The sequence below is a fragment of the Dicentrarchus labrax genome, unplaced genomic scaffold, assembly GCF_905237075.1.
Source record: "Dicentrarchus labrax unplaced genomic scaffold, dlabrax2021, whole genome shotgun sequence".
NCBI classification, from domain to species: domain Eukaryota; kingdom Metazoa; phylum Chordata; class Actinopteri; family Moronidae; genus Dicentrarchus; species Dicentrarchus labrax.
The window spans coordinates 16,705,459-16,732,301 of NW_026136718.1; the positions used below are offsets into that span (position 1 = coordinate 16,705,459).

At 39.9% G+C, this 26,843-nt stretch overlaps 1 protein-coding gene across 6 annotated transcripts in view; it reads left to right on the forward strand.

Moving 5' to 3' along the window:
• LOC127350277 (voltage-dependent R-type calcium channel subunit alpha-1E) overlaps positions 1-26,843 on the forward strand; it is a 101,339-nt gene that overhangs the window by 25,779 nt on the left and 48,717 nt on the right. For all 6 annotated transcript variants that reach the window (XM_051376724.1, XM_051376726.1, XM_051376723.1 and 3 more), the window contains exons 3-5: positions 11,483-11,748; positions 20,472-20,578; positions 20,793-20,932. In XM_051376724.1, the coding sequence (XP_051232684.1) occupies positions 11,483-11,748; positions 20,472-20,578; positions 20,793-20,932 (513 nt within the window). The remainder of the gene's footprint in view (positions 1-11,482; positions 11,749-20,471; positions 20,579-20,792; positions 20,933-26,843) is intronic.

Sequence of the window (26,843 nt, forward strand, 5' to 3'; positions counted from 1 at the left end):
TTGGATCAGAGGTGTGAGGGGGTCAGGATGGAGATTTTGACTCTCTCCCTTCCTTTCATGCACACCATCCACTGCTTTTACTTTTCCTGGTTCCCCACCGTCCAGCAGCCTACCAGCATTCCGCTCATGACTATCAGGCCCTTTCACACCTTTCTGGTAAATTTACAGCCGCACGTTGACAATATTGATCTGTCAGGCTGCCAGTTTGATTATTAACACTCTTATCATTCACTCTAATTTTGAGCCAGATAGATATATGGACTAATGGATGGTTTAATTTAAAAAGTAAATGGCTGCAGTGCCAAGCAGTCACTGATAAATCCTTTTTCATGGATTTATTTATTTTTTATTAGCCTTCCTGCTTCCCTTTCATTATATATTATGATGGATTTACATCATCAGGATTTAATGTTTTTTTTGATTATGTTTTTGAATGTGAATGTGAAGAACATGTTTGGACTAAGAAAGCCTCTAAACCCCTGCACATTAATGCTGTGTAATAGAAACATTCCCTGAAACACCTAAATATGTTTTAAATTTGACAATTCAGAGAAAATGCTTGCATTGCCTGAAGGTGGCTGAAAAAGTAAATTCCTTTCACTTGGGTCATGAAAACCAAATATATATTCTTGTCTAATGTTGTTGATTGATGATCAGGCCTTCTACCTAAACACAGACACGTGCTAAGCTAATATAGGTATACAATAGAACTGTTAGATATTCCCATGTTCTTTAACTCTCAATATTTGTGAAATCAGTGACAATGGAAGGAATTATATCTTTGAAATTTTATGAATAGAACATTGTAATTAAATTTCTGGCCCATTAAATGCTGTAGTACCTCTAGTTGTCACTAGGTGGAGATAAATGCTCAGCAGTCGTATTTCCCACAGCTCATACCTTTTTTTCAAAGGTGGTGCAGGATCAGATTTTGGATGCATGAATTTAATTTTAATGTTAGTACACATATATTAGTGTTAGACTGATATATTAAGCTAATATTGGCCTTTTGTTGAATGTAGGTATCATCCACAGATACACAGCCCGATAAACTTGACATCCAATTTTCTTTGCACAACTGATTCTCCCATTAACTGTTTATGACTGATTATGTCTCTCATTAATTTATTTAAAGACATAATGTTTCCCATTACTAGCTGAGTTTTCTGTATAATTAGTGTGATGTATCACTTAGCCTCAAGAAACAGGTGATAAAAGATACAATCCAAATGTAAACTTAAGTATACATTAAGCAAAGTATTGCCCCAATAATATTTCAAATCTCAGCCTTAATTTACAGTGTTTTTACTACAAAGACCTTAGACAACATCTAAGGTAAAGTTGTTAATGTATTCTGATGCCATAGAAGGTTTGTTTTCATCAGTAATATCTGTAAACACTGTAGTAAAACATGCCTATATTATCAGTTAAGATTACACTTATTTTTCATCTTAAAGTCAAACTCTTTAGTTATATTTGGGCATAAAAGTTCAGTGGAACTTAATTATATGTGTGAGTATAGTTGTAATTTAAATTATGAAATATCAAAGATTGGGTTTTTATAAGCTGTAATTGCTCTTGCTGATAATTTCCACCCCAGAGTTATTATTAGGGCATCGCTACGCTCATTTTAAGATGGACAACATGATGCCAAAGACTGCATTGCAGTGTTTTTATCTGCTGCTCAACTTACTTGGGCCTCAAAATCCGTATAATGAATGAATTTCTCAGAATTATTTGGTCAGTGTTTCGGCCAAATCCTCTTTCAAGTCAATAAGTTTACCACAGCAGAGTCAGTACATGAAGAGAGGAAGAAGACACAGCAACTAATTTGGCAAAACCCCCTAAAACACTCCTCTATATCTTACTAAATTAGGTCAGTTAACTTAATCGAGCATCACAGACAGCTGTATAAATGTCAGCATTTATGTTGGTTTTGTTATCTGGTTGATGATTGCAGCGCACCATTCACTGCCCAACTGTTGCTTTGACCACTTTAAATATGTCGGAAACCAGGTTAACAACATGCTTGTGGACGGGGTCATTTGTCTTGAGACAACAACCATAACTCAGGTCCCCGTGGGGAATGGTGATTTATATAGGTTATTCCATGAAATCTAGGGTTACGGCGACAGATTCACGGGGCTGAGAATAGGGGGCATGTCAGTTCAGTTGCTAGGAAACAAGTAGGAGGAAGACAACAGTGTAAGGCAGAAATCTGGGTTGGGTAGAGAGGGGGGGGTAAGACAGCTGGAGAGATAGAAGAGGGTGAGAGAGAGTAAGACAGAGAGAGAGTGAGAGAGACAGGCAGAGGAATCGTGCCGCAGGGTAAATGTGTTTCATCATATTTCCTTCGGGCACCGATCAAGGCCAGGAAAGAAAGCAACAGTGCTGCTATTTCCAAGATGTGTTATTACAGAGAGATGACTATTGATTCTGCCAAACCCACTTGTAATTATTCCTGTTTCTATGATCAAAAACACTTTCCCAATGTAAAGCCCCAGCTCATCATTAACACACACCCAGACACATGCAAAAACCACACACTCACACACATGCACAAAAGTCCTCTCATGTTCCAACCATTACCATCTCAATGAAGCTAAATATAGTCCAATCCCCAGGCCCCTTCATCTCGCCACATCAATAGGTCTGGCTTTGTCGTCTGTCTGTCCTTCTGTGTTTGCCTTGAGCTTTTCTGTGTCATGTTGAATTCTGGGGTCTGGCCGATGGCACACTGACCCAGCACGGTGGTTATTTTTGGGGAACTTAATGTGTGTTTTTGGAGATTTGAGCATCACCTGATATACAAGCTAATTAATGAGACCACGACACTAGACACATACTGACACTATGTTAAGTATGTGTTGTTATAGGTGAATAATGTCCAAAATAATACATTTTGAAAATGAAAGTGTGTATCTATATAATATTCTGTTTTTACATTTGCCAACATGGTTTTATTTTCACTCATATTAGTTTGTTTGTCAGCATGCATCAGCTGTGAGGACAGACTGTAGGAACAGATTGTTTTTGTGCTGATTCAGTTCTACATTTTCCACCAGTCCATAATTATTGTGCTTTATGCCATATCTATGAAATAATGTGCAAAAGCAGACTTGTTTTCAGCTGAGCCTGATGGTAGTTCAAGAAATCAAATTAGATTTTATTTAAAATTGAACCATATCTATAAAGTGAGGTGGACAGCAGCTCAACATTTGCCAATGTTTTCACACCTTTTTATTTATGGTGCATTTTGTGGCCCGGGAACAAACACACACCGCCCTGTAAATACATTTTCAGAGATTCCTTACATCTAACTACTGTAACACTGTCTGCCCCTCCGATTATTGCAAAGGCATTTTAGGGAACATTATGCAAATAACAGGAGGAAATATAAGAGACGATAATTTCTCATTCTGTTGGTTTTTGTGTGTTAAAATCTCTGCCACTGAAGAGCAGGTGCAAATTTACACAGGTGTAAGGGAAGGTTGTGGTGGGGAAGAAAAAAATTTAATCAACCAGTATTCTTCGGGGACGTGCACTGAGACAGGGAGAGACAGAGCAGCAGCTCATAATAAATTAACACAGCATCTGACTGTGTTAGAACACCAAACAAAGAGCAAACAGGGAGTTATGGCTCTGTGGTCATTTATCCTCGACATGAAGTTGAATTTGATGTTCATTGAGCTGCTGCCTCACTATAGCGACGGTGAATGTACTCTGAGGACGTATAAGATGTATTTTCCGAAGCTCAAAACCTAGTGAATGTCAGCTTGAAATTTTACTTAAAAAAAAAAAAAAAAAAAACAACCCTTTTTGTTTAGTGATTGGTTTGGTAAAATAGATTATAAGTGAAAGTTTTTCTTCCCCACCACAACCTTCCTTGCCGATACACCTGCTGGATTTGTGTAAAAGTGCAGTTTGAAAATCCAGCAGAATGCGTGCGCTGTCATCCTGTCCAGTTATTTGTGCAATCCTCCTCAAAATGTATGACAGATATGACCGATTACTCACTGCTTTAGATAATGGACTGGTTGCACAGCAGATATTTTAAATTGCCAAAGCTGGAAAAATATAGGTGGACTTATAATAACAGTAACCATGGGTCAGTACCATGAAGTCTCCCAGTAACAGTTAACCAGCAAACACAAATAGCAGGACCTCCCTTAAGTGGAATGCACCTATCATTAATATACCTGTGGGTTACCTGCTATGACATGTCAAAATGTCTGCTGTCCAACCAGTCCATAGTCAAACTGAGCTTCCAGTCTGGTGTCTGAAATGAGACACCCTTTGTGTTAAGGTTGTCCTGTTATGTTCATCGTGAATGACAAACGACTGTGAAAGTTGGGATTAATCCAAAATGAAAGTTAATTGAATCTTTGGCACTTTGAAAACTTGCTCAAATAAATGTCTCTGTGACCGAAATAATACACGTCGCTTCAATGATAAGTGTGCAGATGTTTTAACATCCAGCACCTTCTTGTCTTGTGGTAATGTGCAACAGTTTTGGGAGGTTTTGCACTTTGAAAACTGCCACGTTTTTAAATTTTCAGCCATGCCGAAAACATAGATGTGTTAATTGCCTATTCGACACCATTTATAGTGTTGTATCCTCTTCAGTGCATGCGTGTTAATGAATTTCGTCTTGAAATTGATATGCTGTATAACAAACTGCAGAATATAAAAGTTTTGACAGTGCTGGAAAGTTATAAAGGTCCAGTGTGTAACATTTAGGAGGATCTATTGGCAGAAATGCAATATAATAGCCATAAGTATGTTTTCATTAGTGTATAATCACCTGAAAATGAGTTACCTTTGTTACCTTTGAATGAGCCGTTTTTATCTACAGAGGGAGCGGGTCCTCTTCGATGGAGTCCACTATGTTTTTACAGTAGCCCAGAACAGACAAAACAAACACTAGCTGTAGATAGGGATGTAAAACTTTAGTTCCTCCTTCGTATTTGGAAGGGGCGGATGAAGCGAGAGAGTTGCAATCTGAGACTACACTGCTAGATGCCACAAAATCCTACACTGGACCTTTAAGTTGCTGCAATAACTGTGATTAAAACTTTGTTGCTCATATTTCAGGCATTATGTGGAAGCTAGACACCATCATCTCTTCATAGATGTCTTGTTGCTATAGAGACTAATCTGATTGTGACAGAAAACAATTTTATGTTAGGTTAGTCTGACAAAAGTAGAAAAAAAATAAAAAACTTTCAAACTTACTGTTGCTCCTCAAATGCAGCTTAAATCAAGCCAATAAATAAGATTCTTCACACTTCTGGATTGAGAACCATACAACACACTACCCTACCAAGGGTCCTTTGGTGCAAGGATTTTTACTTGACATGTGTCAACTAAATGAAACTAAATGAAATGTAGACTGAGAATTTGAAATGATACAGCTAATTACAACAGAGGTATAGTGGTTGAAGGAGCTGGCGTGAACTATAAAACAATTATGATCCTCTCCCGATTGGCAGGCCAGCACCGTGCATGGCAGCTCTGTCTGCTTCTGTGTGTGTGTGTGTGTGTGAATGAATGAGAGGCCAATTGTAATGCACTTTAAGGTACAAAAGCACTATATAAGTGCAGTCCATTTACCAGTTAAAGGGCTTGTTTGCATGTTTTGATCTGCTCTTTTATACCTGCACATTTAAAGCCCCTCCCACGACTGTCAACAAGCGCGTTCTCCACACTGATGAAAATGTGTTGACACATCTTACTCAGACAGACACACAGATTCCTTATCTGACGTCTCTGTCTGTCTGTCTGTCTGTCTGTCTGTCTGTCTGTCTCACAGCACTGGGTAAATAATGTGTCTTCTGCTGGATGTGTTACTCACCGCACTAGCTGCCAGCACTTACACTCCTCCAGTTGCGCTACTCGTCATTTAGTTTCCTTCCTTTTTCTTTCCCCATTACTGTCCACCTACCTGACTCGGTATCAGACTTAAGTGCGCCACAAAGGAACACAAATTAGAAACAGCCAGAGGTGTGTGCGAATACAAGTCCATCATTTATATTTGTTCTATTCAGACTTGATTAATAGGATCCGGACTGTACAAGCTAAGAGTAGGTGTATCCTAGATTGGATGTCTTTTTTATTGTTATGTTTTTTAAATTTTCTGCTCCAAATATATTATGTCCTGCGCTGCTCTTTTACATTATAAATGTGGTCCAGATGTCCTTGCTGAGTTGGCACATGTATGGAAACTAAAGTAGTAGTAATAATAATGTTTCTGACTGATATTTTTAGCAGACCACATAGCACTGAGCTGTCCAATGCCGTAGTAATGTTTCATCTTCTTACGCCTTTATGTTGGACTGGGTTGCAAAAATCAAGACTAATCAAATGTAAAATCACCAACCGGTAAACTTTTTAATAACAGAAACATGCACAAACAATGAATTTTCCATCCTGGCTGTTGTGGATTTAATGTATTTTCTGTGTTTGTGTGGACAGAAATGGGGTAAACTCTACTCTGTAGCATGAAAATAGTTCAAGTTCTCACAGAAAAAGCGGGATGAGCCACGTGAAAAGCCATGTGAATTCAAAGCGTGGGACCTTGGTGGAAAGATGTTGGCAGGAGAAGATGGAAACTGTTCAAATGGTCACTGTATGACAAACAAAGTAAACATAAGTGCGCTGTGAATTCACATGTGGTCTTTCACATGATTAGTTTTCGTCTGAGGGTCATACGTGTAAGTAGCTAATTTAGTTACAAGACAATTAAGTGGAAAGTGTGATAATGACCAGGTTGCAGAAACAAGCCTGCCAGGTATCTCCATTCACACGTTCTATTTTTGAATTGAAATCTTTGTTCATACCTCAGTCCTGTGGCACTAAGTCCCATTACCAGAGCAAGTACTGTCAACCTGCTGTCATGACAGCAGGTAACCTTGGTAACCCGGTGTTCCTCGGCTAGATTTTTGCAAGCTAGACATCTCTAGCAGCCTGGGGAAGACTTTCGAACATTGACAACATGTCTACATTGTCAAATTAAATGTCAGTTTTCCACCTATATTTACGTTGTATAACTGATTGTGGTTAAGTGTATATTGTTTTTTTCCACTGTTTTTAATACAGTCAGCCCACAAGTCAAAAAGTTTTATTGGATTTTCGATATATATTTTAGGGTACCAATAAATATTCAAAAAACCTACAAGACTTTCTGTTACCTCTATGAGAAAAATGTTTTTATTTATTTTTGTGTTATATAAAAAATATGAATTTTTTCTGTAGAATCTCTATTTGTGTGACTCGATTTATTGGAAATCTAAACTGATTGGAAAACAAATGTGTGTTATTTTAAGTCTATTAGCAGTATAGTTTAGTTATAGTATTTAACATTTAATATTAATAGTTTATAACACACTGTAAGGTAGTTGTATGCAGATATAAGAACATCGCATTTATTAATATACAGTATCTGTCAACAATTATACCTTCTCTTATGAATACTGGAGTTTTTATTATTTAATATTTAGGGTTATTACAACTGTATTTTACTATATCTGTCCACAGGAGGATTTACAATTAAAAAATACATTAATGAACACTTCTGCTTACAGCTACATTATATGTGTTATATGTTTTGTATTTAATGTTTTTATTTTCACACAAACTTTCTAATACACCACCTTTTGTAAAGGGTTTATAAGCTCACCTTATTATTGGTTAATAAATCACCTGCTAATGCTTTATTGATTAGTTATAAGCACTGGATAGGAAACAACTTTTGTGTTGCCAGGATGTGAAAAATCCTCCTCTGGCCCCTCCTTTCTTTATCTTTCAGATAACTCCTTAATTAACCAGTAAGATGCCTCCAATGGACTTTCTTGAAAAAATCTGACTTTTTTATAACTGCAGACTTGATCGCTTATTAGAAATAAATGAACCTTATTTATTACCAAACAAAAGGATTTGTATGCTATTCTTGTTAATGGCTAATAATTGATCTATAAAGCATTATTAAATAGTTAATTAACCTCACTGATCAAAGCTGGACTGTTTGGTTGATCTAAGCCTTTGAGCAAATTCACTGAAGTCATGTTTCAGTTGTGTTCAGTCGCAGTCCTTCAATAAAATAACTAGTTTGATTCCAAAAGGTGTTTTTTTAATTAGAGAAAAAACTACCGAGTCAAAGCCTCATCTACAACAAAGAGGCTGTACCCGCTCGCTCTCTGCTCTTTTCCAGGAAAGAACCATCATCCTTCCACCCTAATCATCCCTGTTGCTAACACCTAATTACCATAATTCACCCCTCACCTCTCAGCCATGAAAGCTGTGGCTGCCGCACGCTCTCGTCCTGGCAGAAAACAATGTAATGATATCACCCACTTGCTGCTGCACAGCAGAAGTGGCAAAAGTAACATTTCTATCACGCTCAGCTGAGACTGAATTCACAAAAAAAAAAGCAAGTAAAATGTGATTCTTCTGTCTTATGACTGGAGGAAACTGTTATAGGAAAATTTGTACGTCTCTTCTCGCCATTTATAATGAGGAGATGTCAGAAATCTGTCTGTTATGTGTTCTATTTTTAATACCCATAATGTGTTGGAGCACTAATGAGTTGGAGGCCACACACCATTGATCACTGCCTTCGTCATACCACCATCACTAAATACCCATCAGTGTCAGCATCGCGGTTAACTCTCTCCTGTGGTTCATCTTTTGTTGTACTTCAGTTTCCCATCGCCATCAGTTTACAGTTTAAAAGAGGATATGACAGTGGCTGGTGGATTTTACTTTACACTGACTATCCAAACTTTATCCTCTTTGAAAATAAAGGCTTTTCTTTCAGGCATTTAATGTCTCATTTAAAGGATAAACATTTTTCTTACTGTCAACAAATCCCAAAACCAACAATGCATTAGTCTTTGCGATGTACCTACCCTGTCTGTGGCACTCCTCCTCAAACCCACGTATATCTACTGAAAATGTAAATCTTTAAAAATCGCTCACAAATTTGTAGTTTTATTTCTAAAAAGGCTCAGTAATTTCTTAAAACAGCCGGGCACTGTTAGTTTTGAGCAAACATTACTCAAACAAACTAAATAGTAAATTTGCTGGACTATTTTCAGCACATTTGTTTCAGTATTTGCGTCAGCAGGACAGCGGGCAGAATATGTGACTGACTCAAAATAAACAGAGATGATAAAGGAACATGTTATCCACTGGTTCACTGATGTGTTTTTAATAGTTAGCAGATGTCAGTGTTGGTCTGTCGGCCTGTCAGAGACTGAAATATCTTCAGCAGCTACTGGATAGAAAGCCATTCAATTTCAACATCATCAACATTAATACTTACTTTGGTTTATGATCTGACATCTGCAAGGCTATGACATTCACCTTCCAGTTATATTTTGTGTTTAGTGCTACTTTACTGCAGCTAACATGGCTGTTGTCAGAGCTGACACCTATGTTGTCAAATCCTGTCAAATGTAACACAGTTATTAATTTTAAGTATATTGCATATAATTTGATGATCTGTTGGCTGCATTTTAGACAAAGTTCAATGAAAAAAGACATGTTTGTAAAATTGTCTGAAGATTTGAAATAAATAAAATGATTGATTTCTAATGCCACCTTTTGATATATCTATTGAATACTTTACTAATGTGCCTCAATAATGTGATGTGAGTTAAAATTGCTGAGTTTGAGGGCTTTTCCAAGCAAACATTGACATTGTGATTAAATCATCATTTATTATTATTATGTTAAAGTCTCCATGTCACCCTCTTGCCACCCCATGGATATTTCTCTAGATCCACCCCTCACTGTAGTCTTTGAGCCTTGTTAGATAATAATAGAGGACATTCGCAGAAAGAACAAAGCGATATCATATAAAACTTGTTAGGTCATTGGTTTTGCTGTTTTCAAGGAATTTGTTAAAGCCAATTATCTTAATGATTGCTTGATCTAAAGTCATGTTTCTAATATCTGCCAGATACGATAATACTAACAATATTAATTTTTAATAATATTTCCAACCCAACATGGATGAGTCCCTGCTCTCCTGATTCCCCTCCTTCATTGTGAAAACCCTACATCCTCTTGAGAGTAGATACGATCACTTCCAGCCAGCACAGAGCAGCACGACTCCCCCCTCACTACCATGCCTTGCAATAGTAGGTTCTGAACCCTGTAATTAGCCGAAGATGCTTGCTGCTGTCCTCCAGAGTGTCTTGCTGGCGCTGGGTATATTTCACAACAGGTGTTTACTCCCTCCCGGTCTGAGGCGTGACTAGCATTCAGTTTGCTCGCCCTGAGGCGTGACCACGGAGGTCGAACAACATAAGTCAAAGCCAATATCACAGCATGCCCCCCCCAAATGGTAGTTGACCAGTCACATAAAAAAGTGATCCTACAGAAAACCTTTAGTATTTGACAAGACTTTTCAGTAATAGCTTGAAGTCAGTCTTTAATATTTGCAGGCTGTCAAATGTTCAATATAATTGATTTACATAATCTCTACTCGTCAAGATGGAGGCAGGAGCCTCTAATGTTTGTTTTCATGACATTGTGACTCTATCAGTTGAATGCACCAGTGTTTGTCCTCGTCTTTATGTTCTGTTAGAGTTTTATTAACCAGATCTGCGCATAGTAAACCGCATGTGTGGGGTTGGACAGAGGTTAGGAGAGGTGTTGTTGATCCTGTCGCATTAGGAGACACTGTTGTCTCCTCTCCTCCTGCTCTTACAGTGCGGGGGAAAGGCAGATACTTCCTCCACCATCCCACTGCAGACCAGACGGATTGAGGATTTGCTTTCCCTCCCCGTGACATGTAGTTGACAGCTTGTTTTGTTCGCGTTGTTTCGGGGAAAAATGTCGTGGAAAATGCCAAAGTTTTTTTTTCCGGTCGTCCTCTTACGCACGCAATAGGATAGTGCTCTTGTGGTAGGTGGTCAACAGAGAGAAGCAGAGCAGACAGGAGTGATGTGCTCTGAATTACTCAGTGGACTAGTTTATTTTAAAAATCCATGGCTCAACCTGCTCTTCTGCTTCTCGCTCAGGGGACTGAGGATGGCTGAAGACGTGACCTGTTGCAGCTTTTCTTGAAGCTATTAGTGTTTGGATGGATAAAACGCTGCAGAATGAATCCGTTTGTACAGCTTCAGTTAAGACGACGGATTGTTAACTGAGGCGGAATTGAATTACTTTTTGGATTTGTGTTCTTTTTGGGTTTTTTTTTTACGCAGAGCGCACTTGAAAGAGGGGTGCGTCTTTATCCGGACTCCTCAGTGGACCGACTGGAGAAAAATCCGTGAATGTTTTGAACATATTTTGAAGTTGAAGTACACTGAGGGCGGTGTTTTTTTTGCGAATAAAACTGACGATGGACTAAAACTGGTCAGGATCTCGCCACTCTACCGAGCGCAGCACCGCGCCCTGCTTTCTAGGAGACTATAACCTCCTTTTGTGTCTCCTGTCTCACTGTCTTCCCTCCCGTGTGGTTTGCTTTTGACAGAATGGCCCGGTTTGGAGACGACGTCCCGGGCTTGTTGAGCTCAGGGGATGGAGGGTCCGAGCGCAACCGGAACCGCGATGGGGCCGCCGTGTCCACAGGTGGCATCTCCCCAGCCTTCAAGCAGACCAAAGCGCAGCGTGCCCGCACCATGGCCTTGTACAACCCCATCCCGGTCAGGGAAAACTGCTTCACCGTCAACAGGTCCCTGTTCATCTTTGGCGAGGACAACGTGGTCAGGAAGTACGCCAAGAAAATCATTGAGTGGCCATATCCTTTTTCTGCTTCATGGTGCAAATGAAGCGGGTAAGGTGTGAAATATACAAATACATTCAGCCGAGATGTGCAAGCAAGTCGTGTAGGAGTGAATTAAAGGTGGGTAAACTGTGTTCCGAAATGTGTTTAACAAATGAAAATATATATATTCATAATCCATTTGTGGCCCCCAACACGAATACAATTTAATCATAATCCACAAGTGTGCACAGAAGGATAAAGTCCATAAACAGCCAAATTCTCTTTAGTGTTTGTCTTTGTGCAGTAGAGTCTTTGGAGAATTTCAGCACCATGGACAGCACACACAGTACAATATATGACACACACACACACACACACACACACACAGAGAGAGAGAGAGAGAGAGAGAGAGAGAGAAACAGATCTGAGTTCAGTCTGGGGGAATTGTTTCAGTGATAAATTACTTTTTTGGGTCACTAATTGATTAATTTAAATGCAATCCAATACTACACAACAGGAAATTAGGAATTAAGAAAGTAGAGTAAAACAAGCACTAAAAGCATTATTTTACTATTTTATAGAACAATATATCACATGAGTTTGACTCAGGTTGTGACAGTAGCTATATCTAGACAAAAACTGCTGCAGAGGGGGAGGAGGTGTCAGTGGAAAGTGGATTAGAAGAGCACACAAGAGTTTCTCTGTTTATGGCTGTGAATCTTCTCTGTCAACAAAAGGCTATGAAGACCCGCTGTCCCTCATGATGAGTTATGGACAGTAAATATATCAAACTCACCTAGAGCTGCAACAATTGGTCGCTTGATTGATTAGTTGATTGACAGAAAATTCACCTGCGCTATTTTTATAATTCATTAATAGTTTTGGTAGTTTTTTAAAGCAAAAATACCGTTAAGCAAAATATTCTGTGGGAGGATCTGCTTCTTTTCTCTGCTTTATGACTGTAAACTGAAAACCTTTGGTTGGTTTTGGACTGTTTATTGGACAAGACAAGACATTTAAAGACTTCTCTTTGACTTTGGGAAGCTGTAATATGCTTTTTTTTTTTTACTGTTTTACATTGTGTCGCAGGGAGTTGCAGCCCTGTACTATTTGCCTAAATACTGCTATTAAATGAGCGAGTGCCATTATAGATAGATGTTCCCAAAGGGGAAATCTCTTTTGTTCAGGTCAGTATTATATTAACAGACCAACAATAAATAATACATTGAAATAAAATAAACATCACAGTACAGCTGGAGATATGATAATTATCCAAATCTGTATTACATAACACTTATATTAATTAGTGCTGTTACATTATTGGTTACTTTCTCCAACCTAATGACTCGCTCCTCTATTACTGAAAAGGGAGAGACTGTTATTTCCTCTGCCTGTTGCTGAGGAGGACGGCCACACGCAAATGTCCATTGGTGGCGTGTTTGTGCTGCTGCTGTGCAGCTCACCAGGTGTCCAGGCCAGGTGTGGCCTCTTCACTGCTATTGTTCTGCTCCATTCAACAGCTTCCTGACTGACTGACTGGCCCACTGCGTATTTAAAAAAACCCAGAAAATAGAATGAGTGTGCTTCTATTGTTGATCGCTGTCTATTGTTGTTTTCTCTGGGTTTGCCCATCCATTGAGGTGATTAAAAATAGAAACAGGATGAATTTCAATCAACAACTGAGGAAAAAGGGTGTGTGTTGGTTATCGTATTACAGATATTTCATCCCTCCAGCAGTTGGGTCATTACCATTAACAATACAGTAACTACACTCACAGGCTCATCTTGTGCTCTGTGTCAAGAACACAGTTGGCTTTAAATCAAAATACTGTGTCTGCTGGAGTGACCAGAAGGAAAGCAGCCAGACTGAATAACCTCCAGGTTAATGTGTTGTTGTGGAGGGAGTGTCTCATTACATCTAATGAGCTCTACTGTATCTGATTAACAGACATTAACAGGAATTATATGTAATGATGTCTGATCGCTGTGTCATATGCTATTACAACAACTCATTACTCACCGAGTCATACTATATTATATTGTTTGCTAATATGGTTTTGAAGGGAGTGTTTCTAAGCTGAGTGTTTCTGTGTTCTGGTCAATATCCATTGTGGCTGTGATGAGTGGCTCTCTCCACCATACAGTATGTGGATAGATTCATGCACAGTAAAGACGCATACTGTACATATAAATATGTAAGTAATGATACACACATGTTTGTATTTCTTGTGAGGACACTCACACACACACTCTTACCTTAATGCCCAGTGGTTATACTACAGAGTACCCTATATGGAGTCATGCAATTACTATTTTTTTGGGCCACTTGTGGGCAGCAGAAACAAGCTGTGGATACAAAACTGACATATCATCACCTATTAAGTTACTATAAGTGAACTTGTTAGCACACAGTTGTGTTTTTACACATTTAGCAGGAGTAACATTAACATTAATTTGGAGTCATGTTTCTGGCCATGTAGCAAATCCACATTTCATTCATTTCTGGGGCGTTTTTGGTCTCTACAGAATATCTGGCTCTTTAGCTGCTAAATGCTCCACTATGTTCACCAGCCGGTCACTAATTCTCTATTTTGTGTGTTTCATGCTGAAGAGGTAGCGTACGGTGGGTTTTTTAGAGCTTTTTAACTAAAAGCAGCTGCCTGGTGCGTCTGAAAACACCACCATGAGAGCAGTGAGAGAGAATCAAAGCATATGTTGTGGAATTGAAAACAAAAACAATGAGCTAAAAGATTCTAAAGAGCCCTGTAAAGAAACTCACTTCATATATACAATTTACAATTTATAATTTACAATTTATCGTGAAATCGACACATTAGGATTTTACAAGTTATTCAGTGTCCTTATCTGTGCCCTTTTTTCATCCTGAAATGGAGAACTGAATTTTGATATATGTGTATGTGTGAACCATTTTTTTGTACTTTTTTAACCTCAACCCTAAATTTAATATAAACCTAATTCTAACTCGTTAAAGTCTTACCTCTTAAACAGTCCTCTGAAGAAGTGAATACCACCTTTAAACATCCTCACTTCCCACAGATGTCCTTGTTCTCATTGTCTAAAACTCAAATTGGTCCTCATAGAAATAGAAATGCAAGAGTGCACACACACACACACACACACACACACACACACACACACACACACACACACACACACACACAATCTCTGTAGGACATCTAGTAAAAGGTCAGCCTTGTGTTTGGAGCACAACTTGCCGCTGTCACCTTGCTGTTCGCTTTTTTCTCTAAGTGCTCAATTAACAGCAGATGATCAATTCAGGAATCGTCCAGAGGTTTCCGTGGTTGATCACTGTGAGTGCTGTGTGCGGGCTTACAAGAGCGTATAACACTATGTTCTCTAACACTACTAGTCTCTTTTATATGCCTCTGTGCAAACTCACAGGAGTAAGCAGTTATATGTACATGTATAGGTGAGTCTGACTGTCAGCCTACCTGCCTGAGGTTGCAGTCAATGGAAGGCTGATCGAGGCCTGGCAGGGAAGAGGCAGGGCTAATTAAGCACACGGCCTGAGTTTAGTGTTGTAGGCCTGGGGAGGACTGGCAGCTGCTCCTCCTGTCTGATCCCCACTGGGATCCCCCGCAGCGGGAAGTTTCCCATTGAGAAGGTACACCTCTAAATAATTGATTGATGGATTTAATAGAGTTGGTTTCATCAGGACGCACAGAAATAACTACAAGCTTGCTGGTTGGCAGACTTTTGGTTTTTAAATATGAAACAGTTAGGACAGGGCGACATTTAAAGTATTGTACAGGGAATGTCACAGCTCTTTTTGTAAACTGTTTTATACACATTAACCAGGATTTAAAATACACAGTTGGTAATTTAATTAAGGGCTCATTGTAGGTTTTAAATTCATTTCATATGCCCCTAGGGTCAGCTTATACTTAAAAAACACCATTAATTTCCCTCTAACCAAATTGCATCCTTGCATGAAAAATGGAAATGGAAAATTACCAAGGAAATGACCCTGGTGTCTCCAGTGTAGCTATGGTCCTACTCTCATTTATTTCCAATTACGAAAACATTTTTCCACTTATTGCTTCCTTTTTTACTTTTAGAGATTTAGAGTGAATGTAGCTGAAGAACATGACTATGATAAGTATGCTAAGTTAATATAAACAATCCACAAAACATCACACATGAGGAATGTTTCACCCTCCTTCCCTGGCTATGACTGTATATCCACCTACCTCTATATTTCCTGACAGAGCGATGTATATAAGAGCGGGCTGTGCGGTTTACTCGCAGGGCTGACTTAACTATGGTCACGTTTATCCTCAGGATTGATTGGCTGGCTCAAGCAGGCCACTGAGGTGTGGAGGTGATGTGGAATTAAAGAAATATTGAACCATGTTTGGACCAGCAGTCCATTAAATCCATTCAGTTGACAACATATTTTATCTTACACATATCTTAATAACAGCACAGTTTGAATTCTCAATACAAACTGAAGTTGTAATGTATCAGTGTTCGTTCATTTTACTCCAAATGGTGATTACGCTCCTGGCTTTCCCCTGTGTTTGTATATTTAATGTTGCTCTCTGCCTTTAACACACAGTCATTTACACACAGGCAGCTGATAATTCACATATTTTCAATAAGCCGGGCTCAGATGTCCGTGATTTATTTTGATTTTCACCTCTATGTAATAGTAATCACTGGGGCTTGGATCCAATCTGGGCTTGAGCGTATTCACAGATGCACAGGGCATCACACTCCGTCTCCATGTCTATTTTTACACACATGTTTGAGGAATCGAGGCAGAGTGCCAGCGTCACTGTGACTCACAGGATTGCTCACGAGACGCCTCGCTGCTAAAGCTGGTAGACGATCCGTGATTAACGTCACACACCAGAACAGTACAGAGGAGGGGAGGCTGGTTTTGGTTAAAGACACTTGTTGAGTGTGTAACTTATGGTGAACTCAGCATATGAATGAATTTCACTGTGTTCTCTGGAGAGCCTTTATTGAAATGTCTGTTGAAGGGAGGTAGCATTTGTTATATCAGGTATAAACCCTCCGTTCTTTGGAGGCTCTTGGGCAACATCTTCTTCTGTGATTACACAATCTATAAATGCATCAAACAGGCCGCAGTGGCCAAATCAGTAATAACAATGGATAAAATGTGTGTATGAAGGGAGTTGCTCATGAACCAGAGAATAATCACCAGCTCTATGGAGCTTTTTAGTGTCTTTCAGCTCATTATTTTGGTTTTCCAGCCTGCGACTTTCAGTTTTTTCAGTGGAAAAAGCTTTAAATCCCACTGTACACTACCTACCCTGCCCCAAACAGTAGACAGACACAAGCGAGGCAAAAAAAAAAATGAATGCGTGTTACTTTATGGTATTATTAGGACTTGGTTCATTAAACTATGTCAGAAGAAGAGGGCGCAGCAAGATGAAAAGTAAACAAGTGCTAGGCAAACCTCAAATATAAAAAACTATGTAGAACAATGTAGAAATGCAAACATGTTGTGGACGTCACATGCTTCATGCACGTCATGATTTATTTAAGTCTGCACTTTGTGGCATTTTGTTTTTATTGATAAACCAAATTTTCCATCAAAAGCAAGAATGAAAAACTATTTTCAGGATATGACATGAGATTTTTTTCTAAGCACAAATTTTTATCAGAAATTGGCATAATCCATAAAGAGTGAAAGACGAAAGTGAATATGTGACCAGAAACATGACAATGTTGCTCCTTATCTGCTGGATGTGTAATACACTTACACATTCACCCTATCAACTTAAAGGACAAATGTGTCAGATTTAGTGGCAAATAGCGGTGTAGTTGCAGATTACAACGCCCTCGCCTCCTATTCCAAGAGTGTAAGAGAAAAAAGTGGGCTACTGTAGAAACATGGTGGTTCAACATGGTGGACTCCATAGAAGAGGACCTGCTCCCCCTGTATGAAAACGGCTCATTCTAAGGGTCAAACCTTCTTGTTTTTATTAGACACTGATTATACACCAATTACCCATCAATATTACACACCATTTCTGCTAATGGATCCTCCTAAAAAACACTGGACCTAACTGATAGTAAAGATTTTCTCACACTTAGATCCATGCAATATATCACTTAATTTAGCAAGCTTTCAGTCTATCAGAGACAGAGTACAGAATACAACAATAAACAGGGAGGTACAAATAACCTCTTAATCTTTGATGCAAAACACCTGTGTTCACCCTCGTGGCAGAAGCTCCACGTTGTGGGAAATTTGGTTTCTAAGTACTGTACAGTACACACTGGACCTTTTAAAAGGTGATTATATGTCTGTGTTTTGCCGTCAAGTGGCCAAAACATTATTGCAGCTTTTTAAGACTGGTCACAGAGAAGTCCTTCTCTTGGCACTTTAAGGTAGAACAAGGAGAAAAGTTATGTTAAGTCAAGTTACTATCTTAAGTTGTGCGTAACGGTTTGAAACATTGTATGTAAGTGAATGTATCACCTTTACTTCTTTAAATACTGCTTCAAGAAAGGACCACACATTCAAATCTAGGACGAAGCCAATTACGTTTTTCATGAGTTGCCTTTGACAACAATGATAAAGTCTTTTATTAGACTGATACTAATCAGTTCATGCGCTTCCGTCATGTAGTGGTTAAAATTAATCTGATATACAGCACAAAGCTGTAGCCTCAGTGTGTGTGTGTGTGTGTGTGTGTGTGTGTGTGTGTGTGTGTGTGTGTGTGTGTGTGTGTGTGTGTGTGTGTGTGTGTGTGTGACAGAGATAGTTCAGCTGCCCAGTAACCGTCTTGTAGCATTGACTTTTGGCTAGAAGAGAAGCCTGTTGCCGTGGATACCTCTGTCTTTCTATCTTCATTTTCTCTCTTTCCTCCCTTTTATTACCTCTCTCTCTCTCTCTCTCTCTCTCTCCCCCCGTCTCTCCCTTCATCTCTTCTCCCCCCTCCTCCTGTTTGTTGTGTTTGTTTGTGGGAATGCAGGGTGTGGTGACTGGCTGCTGCTGAGAGCTCTCAGTGAGACTAAAGTGATGGGTTTTTTAGGGAAGTGAATCAAAAGATACAAGCAAAAAACAAGCTAAAAAACAACCCCAGACAGATATTATGCAACTGGAATTTTTGCTATTTGTTTTCATGCTTGTCATTCATTGGTTGCTGATGGCTGCTATCATTTTGTTTTTCCAATACCTGTCAGTGATTAACTTGAAATCACAGAGTCAATCTGTGGCACAGCCAAGGTTTAAGTTAGAATCCCTGCGGGCTGGTGGGAGTAAGATTGTATTTGCTCTGTTTATTTAGCTTCTCATTGCTCACATGTCCCTGAGTAACCCTGCTGGGTACAGCTGCCAGCGCAACATCGATCTGTCCGGTGTCAATCTTATTTGGCCTCATTGCCTCCTCTTCACCCACTGGTTTCTCAAGCTTCTGACTCTCTATGTAACCATCATCTTCTCTTCCACTGATCACCCTTCATCCTCCTTATCACTTTCTCCTGTGGCATTCTTCCCTGTTATCTCCGCCTCCTTCTTCCTGCCGCTCTCCCTCCCTGTCACCACTCTGCAGATTTAAGCTTCCTTCCTTCCTACCTCTTCTCTACATAACCAGGAGAAAGGGGGACTGCCCACGCAGAGCATTAGATAAAGAGCACATTGCTGGCTTAGCTCAACCCCAGAGCGGCTGGAGTTGAACCAACAACCAATACAGGTCCCATTGAACAGGCAGTAAAGCTTGTAGTAAGAGTGACCCTGTTTATAGGATCACGTCTCAGGCCCACCCACTCATCCCTCCTCGATAAGCCTTCTGTTGCCTCTGTGTGTGTGCGTGTGTGTGTGTCACTGTCTGTTGCAGCTGACCTCAGATAAGGTACAGCCTGTGTCTGTTTGTGTTCATGGCCCCGGGGCTTATAACATGCCAGGTTAATTCTGTTTCATACAGAGGAATCAATGTTGGTCTGTCTATCTATGCTTACATGACACTGTAATTGCAGTGCTGCTGGGACTCATTTACTGTAATTAACTCAATTATTTTTCCCAATCGTGTATGTGAATCTTTTCTATTCTAAGTGCATAGACTTTCTGTGTTCGGTATAGACCATGCTGTTTATTATACTAAACACATTTCCTGAACTAATATTGTGTTCTGATTAATAGACCTCATTGCACATGTGTTTGACTGTGACCTAGAAACCTGTTTAGGGCTTTCTCTGTTTCTGTCCATTTGCTTTTCTGTGAACAATTCATGTATCACTTAAAGGACCAGTGTGCAGGATTTAGCGGCATCTAGCGGCAAAGTTGCAGATTGCAACTAACTGAATACCTCTCGCATCTGTATTTGACAACCTAGGAATGAGAACAGTTTGTGAAGTGAACTTATAAAAAACATGACTGTAGGCTCTATCTACAGCCAGTGTTTGGTTTGTCAATGCTGGGCTACTGTAGAAACATGACGGTTCAACATGGCGGCGTCTACAGAAGGCGACCCACAGCGTCTGTAGATAAAAACGTCTCACTTTAAGGTAACGAAAACACAGCGGTTCCTATATTCATGTGATTGTACACCAAACATACCTATAAATATTATATTTCTGCCAATAGAGCCTCCTAAATGTTACACACTGGACCTTTAATATATATGTTCATGAACTGTTTTTACATATTCATCTTTTTTTGTCTCATCCTTTAAATTAACATATTTTACCAGACACTCAACATTAGGTCAGTCAAAAGTTCCTTAACTTCAGCCTTCTACTCCATTTGAGTACATGATCCTCACCACCATCATTGCCAACTGTATCGTCTTGGCCCTGGAGCAGCACCTTCCTGGAGAGGACAAAACACCCATGTCTAAAAGACTGGTGAGATATTCACAAACATAATCATCTGCACGCACAACAACACTTCTCACTTTCCTTTCGAGTTGCTGAAATTGAAAAAAAGTCTAAACTGCCTCTGATGGAGCCTATAGATCTTCAGAAAACCCAGACATGACACCTGCATGCACAGTGCTTCCATTTCCAGTTCAGTGTAAGTTAATTATCACTCTGATCATCTCTTGCTTTGCATTTACAGGAGAAGACAGAGCCATACTTCATTGGGATGTTCTGTTTTGAGGCTGGGATAAAGATCATTGCCCTGGGCTTTGTATTTCATAAAGGCTCCTACCTCAGGAACGGTTGGAACGTCATGGACTTCATTGTGGTCCTCAGTGGGTGAGTCGAACAGTGTGTGTGAATATATTTGGATGCAGATCTGTGAAACAGGATTAGCGTGAATGAATAGAATGGGATGGTGATCCTGTGAGATTTACTGTGTTACCCAGCGTTCTTGTGTTCTTGTTTAAGGTTGCCAATTATCTCTGCTGGTCTTCTTGCTCAGCTTTAACAAACAGTTCTTTGTTGCTTGTTGGTCTTTGCTGAATATGAATAGCTACTCACTTGAGACTTTTCCTAAATTTTTCATTCGCAACTGCCAAATTAAAAGCAATCCAAGGCCTGTGAAGAAAAGTGACACGAGGAGGTTGTTTAATACAGCTTTGTTAACCCTTGACCCTGCAATATTTGAAGTCTGGTGTTGGTGAATCTGATTATCTTCATATTAACATATTGTTTTTTAAAAATTTGTAAAAATGTGTTTTGTTACACTGAAGATCTGCTATCTTAACTTGCCAACACCAATATCCATATACACATAAACACTTTTCACTGGATGCCGTTTCTAGATTTTGGACACAAATGACTGACTATCATATTATGACGCATCTATCAAAGGTAAGGCATTGCATTGTGGAACTTGCAAAAACTAGTGTACATCTTATTGGCACTACATTGTAGACATTACCAAGTGTACATACTATAGAAATAGTTGTTTCTCAATCATAGATGTGGAAAGACAGAACCCTAGCAAACAAATAGACAGAAACAACCTGTTCCTACCTGAGCACCATGTTGGATTAATGTGAAGCTGTTGTTGAGCTTCAGTCAAACCACAAGCAGCTGTGGACTGAAATCATCACCTCACTCTGTGTACTTACAATACATCAATTACATGGCAGTTAAAGGCCCAGGGGGGCTTACGTTCACCAGCTAGTCTGTTCTATGGGGGAAAGGTGTTACATTAAAGACCATTTTACAGTAGGTATCTTCTGAGTGGAGGTAGGTGCCTCACTGTCAGGGAGAGGAAATGTTTATGATTTCAAAGGAGGAACTTGTTGAGACAGCAGATTAACCTCAACACCTCTCTTTCTCTTTCACACACACACATGCACTAACACACACACAAATGAAATATTAATCAATTCACAGTACAGAAGTACAAAGGGCGACAGACCGGGTTCTTAGAGAATTCTACATGATTCTGGCTGTTCAATTATTGATGAGCCGAGCTCAGGCTTCTTAACTATACTCCACTCGCGGTTGGAGAGAGGAAGGGTGCGAGGTTGGAGGAAAAAAGAGGAGGAGAGAGGAGGGATGGCATAAAGAGAAGTGTTTTAGAAGCATGTAGGGAAAGGTATGGTCGGAGAGCTTCCTGCCCCTCCAGCCTGTTGATCAGTTGACGTGTGACGGTGGTTGAGGACACTCAAACCCACGGCATGGTACTATACGACCAAAATTAGAAGCTTAATTAAAACACAGTGAGACAGACACATGCTAATGGATCGTTCTAATCTCACCTGCCTGAATGGGACAGAGAAAAAGAGACCAAGGCCTGTCTAGGCTGACAGATGCTGTAATCAGACTTTACCTTTCTGTGAGCTCTGTGTATACAGACAGTCAGTACTGATGTGTTGGCTTCTCCTGTACAGATGTCAGTGTGTGCTGAGGCTGAAGTCATTTGACTCGCCCAAAATAATGCAATTTAAATATATCTGCATATTTTCCAGAACAGTTTTTTAACTGCTACGCAGATGCTCAAAATGTCCTCTCTAATTTACTGAACCATTATTTGTCAGTAAGATGATGGCATCTTTCTATAATCCCCAAAAAACCAGACAACAACAATGGCATTTGTTCTTCCTTTGTGTTCTGTGGGTTAAATTTCAGCTACTGGCTGTGATTTCAGGAGGAGATGTGCTCGGTGTGGATGAAATAGCCTTCCAGGTCTCATTTTATTAATATTCAGCATGATGAAGTGAGCTGCAGATAGACCCCTTTCTAAATTATCATTCTGGCCACTGCAAAGATAAATTAATGAAAATGTTCTCGTTTTCTCGCTCCCTCTCTCTTTCTCTGAAACACACGCAGACCATCCACCGCACACACACTCACACTCACATGGACACATTCATTCACCTATAGGCCATCACTCGAGCTTTGCAACCTTATTAAAGAGTGAATGAAGATTATGAGAACTGCTGATAATATTAGATGAGTCACCAGTGCTGTCTATCAGTTAGTAATTAGGAGGCTTCTGCAGACAGGAGGTCACAGACAAGGTTACTCAACAGACACAGACCCCCAACCCACTGCGCACACAGTATGCATGCAAACATTATCATAAGCATAAGGTACAGTATATCATTATTAAAAATAAATGTATTTGTATCTGTATTTCTATTTCTACTAGTCATTTGTTCCTCTATTTTCCTTTTTACTTGCAAAACACTTTATAACCATTTTTTAATCTGTAAAGCGCTGTCAAAATAAATTTGTATTAAAATTAGAATTCAATATATTTTTCATTCATGTAACCGCAAATAAACATAAACATAAAATTGCTAAAGTGGGGAATTTAGGCCTGAGACCTAAACTCAAGGACTGAACTAAAGTGGCAGAGGATAGAAAAAATCCTATTGGAGACATAATATGCAAGTTAATGACAGATGGTTCACGGTTGGATTCAAATTAGTGACGTTGTGGTTCATGGTCATTCCCAGGTTGTCAAATACGGATGCCAGCGGTGTTCATTTAGTTGCAATCTGAAACTTCACTGCTAGATGCCACTAAATCCTACACACAAGGGTGATTATTTACTGGAGGGATTTGGGTTTCATACACAGGTGACACTTCAGGTTCTCACCAGTTTATTATTTGCACCTGTATAATCTAATGTAATCCAGGGCAATTGATCCTCAGTAAATCCCACCATCTGTGAATCTCATAAAGTTCCGTTTTGTTGACGTTGTGTCAGAGAGGTGGAGACTGCACTGGAGGTTTACAGGCAGGAACTCTTAATGGCATTGTAGAAATTTTTTCCTATGGAGGCAGAACACACAACTGTTAGCTCAGACTACAAAGCATGTGAACCTTTCCACAGTGGATACCCCTGAGTCACTCAACATTATGTGTGAACATGTGTAATTATGGAACCATTTGCTAACAGTGTCGATGCTGGAGGCCATGATTACCTCAGCAAGCTGCCTTGGTGTTTCAAGATGGCCTGTATTACATAGAGAGAGTGAGTGGGAGGGAGGTATGAAAAACCAGATGGCACTTGCTGTTTCCTTAAAGGCTGTTATCGCGTAGCCGAGAGCTGTTGTGATTGAAATTCGAATAGAGGGGCTGTGGGTTTTCTCAGGCCATCACACATGCTTCATCAGCCAGTAACCCCCGCTAAAAGTTGTGAAGGAAAGTCCGAGACCAGAATAACCAGGAAAACATGACAGGAGAGAAACAAAGTAAAGAATAGGGACGAGTGAAGAGAGAAGAGATAAAGCTGGAGGAAATAAGAAGGATGCCTCTATGTGTAATCGTACGTACTAATTGGCACCATGGCAGTCTCATTCGCTGGCAAGCCCTCCATTAGACTGGCAACAGTTGGCAGAGGGTGACGCCCACCAAGGGATTGTGTCACCACTATGTGCCAGACACTTCGTGGGGGATGGGAGAGAGTGGAGGAGAGATGGAGTTAGCTCAGAGGGAGTTAATGAGAGTAAAGATGAGAAGACTGGAAAAAGAGCATTTCAACCTTTTCTCCATTCTGTTATCTACAGGGTAGTTGTAGAAAGACATACATGTCTGCTAAATCAAGATGGTTCAACCTTTGTCCTCTTTACTTTGGAAATTGAAACTTATTCCACTGTTCATATCAGCTGAATACCAGAGAAATTCAATTACAGATCAGAAGAGAACATGAGAAGCAATGGAGGATGGGAGGGGGAGAGGAAAACAAGGGTCTATTTAAGGTTTCCTTCAGAGAAGACTGTTAGGGCTGAAGGCGAGAGTGAGAGAAATGGACGCTGAGAAGAATCACAATAAGGCTTTGTTCTTGCAGACACACATTGCAAGATACCGTATCTCCAGGACTTTGAAACATTTGAGAGATTTGTTTGACATGACATCAGCAAAGTAAGCTAAAGACAAGATCTGAAAAATGTCTCAAGAGTTAGCTGTCTCCTCATTGCATTGCTCTGAAGAGAAAGATATGGGAGATGACACGCAGCAGTTGGACTCAAACCAGAGACACTTCGATTACATGTTCACCATCTTAAACCAGTAGACCATGAGGACACACTAAATACCTCATTTTACTCAATGAAATAGTAAAAATCTGTTTAGTTGTCAAAGGAAACTCCTTTAAATCTGTTGGAATCAATCAACAGCAGTACCTTGTCATGTGGCTAAAATAAGATGGAGTTGGTGGAGTTGTCTCCAATCTTCTAGGTGTCTAGTGTTAATTAACAGAGAGGCAGTGTCCTCTTTGCTGTGTGAACACATAGATGCTGCAGCCATCAGTCTTTATTCCTCACTTGGTGTCAAACCTGGACTATTTCTACTCTATTACCACTACCAGGCAGGCGGGAGAGCTTCACATCGATCGCACCACCCTTAATATCAGCAAGACAAATGCGAGAATATTATGAGTTTTACAGCCTTTGCGTATTTACTTTATTTTTCTCTTAATACTCTTATCAACTCCTTCCCTGTCCATTATTTTTCCTTTTTCCTTTTTCTTGTATTCCCTTGTGTTACTTTTCTTTTTAATTCCTTTTCCTTTCCTTATCTTTTCTTCAGCTACGTTCTGCCCGTGTTGCTAAAGTTGAGCTGCACTATTTGCGTGATACTGTTGCTGTACCTGACTCAGTGAAAGCGGAAACCACAATCTGTCTGATGTATGTGTCTGCCTGTCTACGTGTGTGTGTGTGTGTGTGTGTGTGTGTGTGTGTGTGTGTGTGTGTGTGTGTGTGTGTGTGTGTGTGTGTGTGTGTGTGTGTGTGTGTGTGTGTCTGCATTCATGTGTGTGAACGATATGTGCCACTACTGCATGTCTTTTAGCCAACAACACCTTCTGTCTGTTTGGCAGTCATACACCTGTTAGAACTGACACACACACACACACACACACACACACACACACACACACACACACGGATACTTTCAACCACACATACAGATACACAGACAGACCTGTCCTCTCCAATCTTATTTCCCATCTGTTGTCTGATCGATTGATGAGTTCAGACACAGCAGGGGTGGATATGTCCCTCTGAGCTGTTACCGTGGTGACTGAGGACCCCGCCCCAGGTCAGGCTGTCACTGGCTCCAGTCCTGCTGCTTCTCTGGTCAATGTCTCTACAATTAGACCGGACCAGGATAGATTTTCTTATAGTCTGATGGGGCATTGTGCGTTTATACCTGATTTTTGAGCACGTGTGTGAGTGTGACAGGAAAAAGGCAACACTTTTCTTTCACTTTTCAACACGCCTTTGTTCCACAAATCAAACCAAATGTAACATGAATATGTACGTGAATAAGACGAAGAAAGAAAGTGTGTAACTAGTGACAGTCAGATGACATCCTCAGAGTAAAACTGGTGTTTAAGCTGTGATCCTGAATTAAGTCAGTGAATAATCATGATGCCGTTGAGGAAATTGACAGTCTAACAAGCTCACTCTCTGTTCACCCCCCCTCTCTCTCTCTCCGTCTTTCTAGCCATTAAAAAGAGGATAAGTGGGCCGTGAAACAAAGACTATGTCGAGGGCCTCTATGCAGTCTAGTCTGTTATCTGATCACAGAAGATGAGGTGCTGCACTGAGATGAAAGCGGTGCCGAAGTTAGCTGGAACTCATGTCAAATTAAATTCAGTTGAGTCACAAGTGCAAGTTACCCAAACTGAAAAGAGGGTTGAGCTGAAAATCACCAGAACATTTCTCAATTATAAACTGGCAATTTCTTTTTGCAAATT